General features: G+C 41.4%; 1 protein-coding gene across 1 annotated transcript; it reads left to right on the forward strand.

Annotated features, from left to right (window-relative positions):
• Positions 1–492: 492 nt before the first annotated feature.
• On the forward strand, positions 493–5,460 carry LOC310936531 (carbohydrate sulfotransferase 12-like; the record flags this gene model as incomplete). The annotated part of the gene is made up of 5 exons (XM_083900604.1): positions 493–511; positions 1,742–1,896; positions 2,625–2,765; positions 4,394–4,698; positions 5,220–5,460. The coding sequence occupies 5 exons, from the start codon at positions 493–495 to the stop codon at positions 5,458–5,460; spliced, it is 861 nt and encodes a 286-aa protein (XP_083756730.1).
• Between the last annotated feature and the right edge of the window lie 4,120 nt (positions 5,461–9,580).

Below are 9,580 nucleotides of genomic sequence, written 5' to 3' on the forward strand. Positions count from 1 at the left end.
GAATGTGAATATCTCCACATAACAAAGAAATCATTAAAACTAAATCATTTTGGTTCGTGGACAAAACAAGACATTGGAGAACATCGTCATTTCCAGTTTTGACAAACACTGATCAATGTTTTTTAACATTTTATGGACCTAACGATCACTCGATGAATAATTGACAGATTAATCGATTACAAAAATAATCGTTAGTTGCAGCTCTGATTTGGATTGAGGAAGCTGATATTGAAGTGCATGCAAACGTGTCGTATACGTAATTGCCTCTGCTCTTCTTTGTCCTATGCCATTACGTTTGTTTGTGACAAGTGGGTGCTTGTCCAGGATAACCAGGTTCTTACAGTACTTTCACTTTTTTTCTTGTTCAATAGTTACGGCGGACACAGCCTAAATCCAGCCGCCATGAAAGTATCTAAACAACTCCTGGGCCTTTGGATACATGGACTATTTCTGTCCATTTCTCTCATCATGTTGTTCTCTTATGGAACAGACATGTCAGAGATGTTGGAAGGTAAAGTGTGTGTGTGTGTGTGTGTGTGTGTGTGTGTGTGTGTGTGTGTGTGTGTGTGTGTGTGTGTGTGTGTGTGTGTGTGTGTGTGTGTGTGTGTGTGTGTGTGTGTGTGTGTGTGTGTGTGTGTGTGTCCAAAGGAGGAGGAGTCTGATATTTGAGGAACAGGTGGAAAGTAGGAGGATAAAGCGGTAGATATTGGATTGGCAGTAACGAATTACATTTACTTGCATAAGTGTAATTGAGTAGGTTTTTTGTGTACTTGTACTTAAAACTTAGGTGAATGACGAGGACATGTGAATGATGAGGACAGTTGAATGACGAGGACATGTGAACGATGAGGGCGTGAATGACGAGGACAGGTGCATGACGAGGACAGGAGAATGACGAAGACATGCGAATGATGAGGACATGTGAATGACGAGGGCAGGTGAACGATGAGGACGTGAATGACCAGGACAGTTACATGACGAGGACAGGTGAATGGCGAGGACATGCGAACGATGAGGACATGTGAATGATGAGGACAGGTGAATCATGAGGACATGTGAATGATGAGGATAAGTGAATGATGAGGACAGGTGAATGACGAGGACATGCGAACGATGATGACACGTGAATGACGAGGACAGTTGAATGACGAGGACAGGTGAACGATGAGGACATGCAAATGATGAGGACGTGAACAATGAGGACAGGTGAATGACGAGGACAGGTACAAGACGAGGAAAGGTGAATGGCGAGGACATGTGAATGATGAGGACGGGTGGATGCTGAGGACAGGTGAATGATGAGGACTGATAAATGACAAGGACGGGTGAATAACGAGGACGGGTGGATGATGAGGACATGTGAATGACGAGGACAGGTGAACAACGAGGACAGGAGAATGAGGAGGACATGTCAACGATGAGGACAGGTGAATGACAAGGACATGTGAACAATGAGGAAGCGAATGACGAGGACTTTTGAACAATGAGGACAGGTGAATGACGAGGACAGGTGAACGACGAGGACATGTACATGACGAGGACAGGTGAATGATGAGGCAGGTGAATGATGAGGACAGGTGAACGACAAGGACAGGTGAAGTGGTGCTAATGAAGGTCCTTGAGTGAGTGAAAGTTAAAGCATTTGTGACCTGTGTGTGTTCCTGTGAATTCATTTGGATTATTTACTGTGTTCACTTAAAGCATAATTAATCCAACACTCACATTATTCTCTTTATCACAGTAAAGAGGATGCATCAGAGGCAGCAGGAGAGGAGGCAGCAGATTAACAAAACATGCAGCTCTAACAAGAGATTCTTTGATCAACCAAATCCTGACTTGCTGAACCACTTACTTGTGGATGACGCTCACGGTCTCATCTACTGTTACGTCCCCAAGGTGACACACACACACACACACACACACACACACATACAGTGCTTTGAATACAAATTCATTAATGAATCAATTACAATTAAAAATCTAGACTTAGACTTCCAATATCTGGCAGTTATTTACAATTTACTGCATGTTAAAATACTGATTTAACAATTGTTGAAGTGAAGAAACAGTTTCTTACAACTTTAATAAAAGTTGTACACAAACAACAGATTGAATTAGAATTTTGAACAGTATAAAACATATTAACAACAAAAAATGGTGAGCCTTTGTGTCACTATGTAAAAACATATTAAAAATGCAAACTTAACGTACAGGCGTTTTTCCAACGCTGTCCTCTATGGTGACAAAGACACTGATTCTCCAGCTTCTTGCAACAGCGTGAGTGACATTACCGTAATAACCACATGTTGGCTTTACTGTGCAGCTTCTTCTCAGCTTTCAGAAACAGTTGGAATGTTTCCGATAGCACAAACTGTTGTGCAAGTAGTGCAATGCAAATTTTGCACTTGCACAAACGTGTCAAATGTGATATGTTCAGTGATAAAGGACAGGTGAATTCATCAATGAAAGACCCCACACCCCTGTGCCCAACGCCGGAAGTGACATAATTGACATCATTTAAGGTTTTAGCTCCTTCAATAGATAAATGTCAGCATTCCTGTGCTGCACACAGGAAGTGAGTTGTTATGTCAAGACCGATGCAACAGCAAGTGCTTCTTCTACAGGTGGCGTGTTCCAACTTGAAGAAAATCATGGTTACACTGAAAAACGGTCCACCATATGGCGATCCCAGTGTATTAAATCAGAAGGTCCACGACTCCGATGATCTCACTTTCCTAAAGGACCTGCCCGAACATGAGATCAAGGTTAGTCCATTACCTCACGAGTGTCCTTATGCTTACACTACAGTCGGCTGTGTCCCCTTAAGTCAGTCCTTAAGTCAGTCATATTAGCAGTTGATTAAGTTGGAATGGTATTTGAGTATCACATAACACCATGTAGTGGTGTGGAATGCAATGAATTACATTTACTCGCTTTTCTACTTTTACTAAAATATGTTTTTATGGAACATACATTTTAAATCATGTTACCGACTAAAAAAAAATGTTGGCCTAAATTAAAAATTATAATAATAATAATTTTCGCACCGGAAACTATAGCCCTGAAGTGATGAGGACAGGTGAACGATGAGGACAGGGGAACGATAAAGACAAGTGAATGACGAGGACAGATAAATGAGGAGAACAGGCGAATGATGAGAACAGGTGAATGACGAGGACATGTTTATGATGAGGACAGAGAAATGACGAGGACAGGTGAACGACAAGGACAGGTGAATGATGAGGACAGGTGAATGACAAGGTTAATGATGAGGACAGAGAAATGACGAGGACAGGTGAACGACAAGGACAGGTGAATGATGAGGACAGGTGAATGACAAGGACAGGTGAATGATGAGGACATGTGAATAACGAGGACAGGTGAATGATGAGGACAGGTGAATAACGAGGACAGGTGAGGACAGGCGAATGGGGAGGTAAGGTGAACGATGAAGACAAGTTAATAAAGAGGACAGAGAAATGACGAGGACAGGTGAATGACAAGGACAGGGGAATGACGAGGACGGTTAATAACGAGGACAGGTGAGGACAGGCGAATGGGGAGGTAAGGTGAACGATGAAGACAAGTTAATAAAGAGGACAGAGAAATGACGGGGACAGGTGAACGATAAGGACAGGTGAACGACAAGGACAGGTGAATGACGAGGACAGGTGAACGACAAGGACAGGTGAATGACGAGGACAGGTGAGGACAGGCGAATGGGGAGGTAAGGTGAACGATGAAGACAAGTCAATAAAGAGGACAGAGAAATGACGAGGACAGGTGAAGGATAAGGACAGGTGAACGATGAGGACAGGTGAATGACGAGGACAGGTGAGGACAGGCGAATGGGGAGGTAAGGTGAACGATGAAGACAAGTCAATAAAGAGGACAGAGAAATGACGAGGACAGGTGAACGATAAGGACAGGTGAATGATGAGGACAGGTGAACGACAAGGACAGGTGAACGACAAGGACAGGTGAATGACGAGGACAGGTGAGGACAGGCGAATGGGGAGGTAAAGTGAACGATGAAGACAAGTTAATAAAGAGGACAGAGAAATGACGAGGACAGGTGAAGGATAAGGACAGGTGAACGATGAGGACAGGTGAATGATGAAGACAGGTCAACGACAAGGAAAGGTGAATGACGAGGACAGATGAAGAGGTGTCCCGACACATTAGATGTTCCCAGGCTGTTGAGCATTTTAAATCGTCTTTAAAAACCCACGATTACACCACGGCATTTAACACAGGTCGAGCTGGACTCCCACTGTTTATTTGTTTTTGCTTGTATGTTTTCTATTCTGACTGATTTTATTTCACTCTGTACAGCAGTTTGGTCAACGTCTCAAGCTGAGTCGAGTCATGTGTTCTCTTTTGTTGACGACAGGCAAAGCTAAAGCACTACACCAAGTTCCTGTTTGTCCGGGACCCGTTTGTCCGTCTCATCTCTGCCTACCGAAACAAAATTGAAACGCCTATGGGCTACTTTTATGAGAGGTATGGCCGAAATATTCTGCACCTCTATGGCAACCACCTGTATCCACCTGCGGACTTCCAGGTGGCACGTGCGTCACACCTGAAGGTCTCATTTCACAACTTTGTTCAATACATTCTGGACCCAAACATGGTGGGGAGGTCTGACGATGAACACTGGACACAGATGTACAAAGTGTGCTCCCCCTGCCACATACAGTAAGGGTTTTGTCACGTTTCTCAGCCTCTGCATTGACACTGTGGAGATGAAAAAAAAAAATAGAAAATGTAAATAGTTGTTCAGTTCACAATTATTGGTATTATATAATAATGAAAACTAAATTGAAATAAAAATTAAAACTAGAGTTTAAAACTAACTAAAAAATGTAGTGAAAATGTGTTTTGTTCTCTGTAAATATATTTTCATACATAATCCTTTCGGGTTCATATGAGTAAAGTGAAGTGTCTCATGAGGGTTATTCATTATTATTATTTATGTCATGTTGGGATGGTTGGGATTTTTTAAATGGCATCTTCTGTTGCGTTTTTACGACACAGTACTTTTTTTATTATATTGACCTATTTGCATCCTGAATATGCCACATTACAAAACACTAACACCAAAACAAAAAAGTCAAAATTAACTCAAATGAATGAAAAATCCACAACTAGAGCACTTCATTGTAATTTCCACCAATTGGTTGACTGTTTTCCTTTTTTTTTTTTTTTATACTTCTCAGGTATGATTTCATTGGACACCAGGAGGACATGAACGAGGATTCTGAAGATCTGCTGAAGATAGTAAAGCTGAGCAGTGAAATTACGTTGCCCCAGTCTCCTATAATACGGACTAGCTATGAGTCTTTGGCGCAGTGGTACACAACAGTGCCTCTGAATACCAGGAAGGAACTGTACAAGCGCTACCAGATAGACTACGAGCTCTTTGGCTACGATCGGCCAGATGAACTGTTGAAAAGTTGAAACAAGGTCGTCTCAGGAACAACTCGTGTGTGTAAGCAATACACACAGAATATTTCACTCAGCCTGATATAATTAGTATTTACCTCAATGTTTTGGTATTTAACGCTCAATTTTATCCATACAAACCTGATGTCTTTCCACACGGGTTCAACTCTAAAAATGTCTGCAAACCTCCTTGTTTTTTTGAAAAAAAAAAGCTCATTTTTTTCGTCTTATTGTGTTGTTGAATCAAAGTTATGATTCATTTTATATCGCATTTTTAGTTGCAATGTAAAGTAGCAATAACTGTGCAGAAGTCACACAATCAGACCGTTTTTCTTCTCTTTATGTTCATAAAAAACGAGTCAGGTGAACTTTGAACTGTGACGCATTTCCAGATTTCACAAATTAAATCCGATTTTACGTGACACTGTAGTTCTATAAAGATGTCATCATTGAACTGTCCGGTCTAAACCTGTAACTCGATACAACTGTTGTATATCTACTCCTGGTCTCATTCTTCTAAAATAAAACTTAAGGGACAGGAAATGACATCATCCACAGAGGCTACTGGGCGCTAACAGCAGTTAGCATTTGGAAAAGTGATCATTTGCAGGCTCTAGCCGGCACATTGCCGTCATATATAACATGTATCCACTGGACAGATAAATCCTCTGAGGCTGGATTGTTTGTGTAGGACTCTGTGCTGCACTGTGGAGCCAAGAACTAGAACTTTTTCGCGAACTTCCGGTTTTCGGATTACCGTTGCCCTCGTTAGCGCTCTTGCGTGTTTTACGGACAAAGCGGAGCTCCGCGAGGCAACGATTCCAGGAATTTAGCGCATTGCGACGTCCCAGTGAGCGATAAAGTCAACAACGCGTGTTTTATCTCCTGTACTTAGACTGAGGAGGACCACAAAAACATGAGTGGGTCATCTTTTTTTCACACTTTGCAGACTGATAGGACCTCCAGAGTCCCAAATATAAGGATTTAAATTATTTAAAAGTTGATTTTGCTAAGGTTTCTAATAAGTACTGTTTCTCTGCTCTCCATGATGTCGTCTATGTACAGTACCTTGAGATAATGTATGTTGGGATTGAATTGAAATAATAATAAAAAAAATGTTTCATCGGATTGCTTCAGTTGAGCTGAAAAAAGGATATAAGACACTGTATGTTCACGCACATTCTTATAACCTCTGTATATACTGTGCGCTTTAACATCTTCTGAGGGTTAAAAGAAGATGCAACAACACACAGCTCTGCAAATAAGAGCAGGTACATGTGTCACACACACTTGATGTAGTATTCGAGAAAGAAGACACCGAGTCATTTCTCTTTGTATGTACAGTTGACATTTATAGAGCTAATACAAAACCACTGCGGTACTAATCATTTATAAAAACTAAACAACAACAACAACAACAACAACATAAATAGTTCAGAATTCTGATCAGTAAAAATATCTCCTCCGCCGCCAAGGCAGAGAATAACAAATGACGGTGGCAGAGAGGAGGAAAATGAATGAATGAATGAATGAATATTGTGTCCATTGATCCATCAACTGAGGTTCACTCACATTATTTAAGTTTCTTTGAGGTTTGGTCGTCAGTGCCGAGGAAAAAAACTGATTTTAACCATTTACCAGAAGGATAATATGATCAAGTCAATATCTGAAGAATAGTTTGGCTGTAGGAAAATGTATATTATTATGAACAGCTCACTCTCTCATACGGGTTTGTTTCACCCATGATCTGTAGCTGTGAACCCAACCACAGGAGGGTCACATCCAGTGTAGGGATGGGAATCAGGTATCGGGGTCCGATACTGATCATTGGATATCGGACAGATAAAAACGTAAAATCCGATAAATGACGTATTATGTTTGGGCCGTCTATTACACCAATATTTGTTACACACTTGGGAGAATTGCGTCATTTGAAATGACTCGGTAGCTTCATCGTTCATAAACGGTCGAAAAATGACCGCTACGTCGGACCAATCAATATCGAGTGAGTGATATCGGCGTCGGACACACAAAAAAAAGTGGTATCATCCCATCCCTAATCCAGTGTACTCCTCACAAACGAGGAGGAAAAGGAGCTGTGACGGGTTTATACTAAATATAAAACAATGAACATATTCTTAGAGGTATTAAATGACATATCCCTAAATTACAGGATAAGGAAAACAGGAATTTGACCGGCCTGTTCTTTATTAATTAATGGCCGTTTCATTATCTCATTATGGTTTAAACGCTGCCGACTGAATTACGATCCATAGGTGAATAATGAACACAATATTCAGACTTATTTCTTTCTTCCCTCCAAGATAACTACAATATTGTAAAAAAAAAAAAAAAATACTAGATATAAACATAAAACATCATCCCTGCACACATCCAAACACGGAGGAGAACTTTGGATGAAATACTTATGTTTTCTGTCTGGAACACTGGTGTGTGCATGTTGATGCTGTGGACCCTGTGGAGCCATTTCATGGCTGGATCACGACAACGACTGACGGTTACTGACACACACACACACACAAAGACACACTAGTCATGTCAGTGGCTGCTCCGTGAGAAACAGAAAATGACTGAGAAAAGTTTTCATGCGAGTCAGTCTGTGAGCACCATGAGGAAGAGGAAGGCGAACGGGACCAAAAGAAATGGAACCAGCGTTACTGTAGCTCAGTCCGAGTCTGTGTAGTCAGATTTGTCGGCACATTCTACAAACGTCACAACACTTTCCTGTCTGCGTAAACTTAAAGGTGCATTATGTTATAAATCTAAAGTAACTGGCCATAAAATCCACCTAATATGTCACAGAATAATGTTCATATAACAAACTGAACTCACCACCAACAACAGTTTTTAATGCAAAATATTTGCATTAAAAAAAAATATTTTGCAGACTGCAAATCATGTTTATGTTTTGAAATCATGTTTTGACATGTGGCGCCACCTACCGCCGTCTACCTATCATTGCAGTCAGTAGAGTCTCAGCTGCCGAGCAACCACGGGTTGCCAGTTACGTCAGAAAACGAAACCTAAAAGACCTCGGTATTTTGAATTTGAATGTAGTAACCGTTTTTGGCCACATTCTTACATATGGCACCTTTAACTTTTCAGAATTCTTTGTAAATGTGCTGAAGAATCCTACTGAGCAGACGTGGATTAGGATGCAGTTGCACATTAAAAAAAAAAAAAAAAAAAAAAAAATAGTTGTACGACAACAATCACGACACACAAGTACGTCCAAATATGGGTGAGTCTTAAGTTGTGTATTATACTTTCTGTGAACTGTAGGAACATTTGGGTGGTTTTGGAGGTACACAGTGGTGTTGTGGCTAGCATTATTGCCTCACAGCAGGAAGGTCACTGGTTTGCCCCTGGTATGCTCGCGGTCCTTTTGTATCCTGCCGTTTCACCGTCGGGTGGCGGTGCAAGTCTGGACGCAGGGGAACGGGATGCATTTCTACCAAAGAAGATGCTACAGCTCCGTCAGACACGTCTGGTTCACAGATTACGGATTTAAGACCAAGGATCTTCTGTTGGTCAGCTGCAGGCTGTGGGGACTCCATTCACCTCTCATCCATCAAGATTATTAAGTTCTGAGTTTCAGGATTATTGGTTTCACCCAAGAGTCGAGGTGTGAAGGAGGGTCGCTCGGGTCACCTGAGAGTCTGCTATTGTACAGGTGTTATAATACCAGTTAGTCAGAACTGAGGAAGTCCAGTCCCCCTCCCCTACAGCTGACCACAGAAGAAGACCGAGAACATTCGCAGACTTCCTGTGTGTAGCGGTTTTGCCGCCTTTCGCCCCGTGTCAGCTGGGATTTGCTCCAACAACCCCTCATGTGACGGACAAAGTTGGAGAAAATGAGCGTATGAATAATCGATCGCCAGAACACCTTATACGATCTCCTTTCATCATAATTCCAGCAGTTCAGGTGTTTTTAACTGGAACTCAATTCTTTGCTGCAGTTTAAGACGTGAATCTACTTCATGTTTACTGTTCTTGTCATTTTCGTGCGTTTAACTTCATCAAGTGCCGTTTAATTTGTCCCGACACACTTAAATAACAATCATCATTTTCATCACTTTATAATAACATAAGTGGGTCTGTGTCACAGCTGTTC

The sequence above is a fragment of the Microchirus variegatus genome (genome assembly GCF_963457635.1).
Source record: "Microchirus variegatus genome assembly, chromosome: 14".
Lineage (NCBI taxonomy): Eukaryota > Metazoa > Chordata > Actinopteri > Pleuronectiformes > Soleidae > Microchirus > Microchirus variegatus.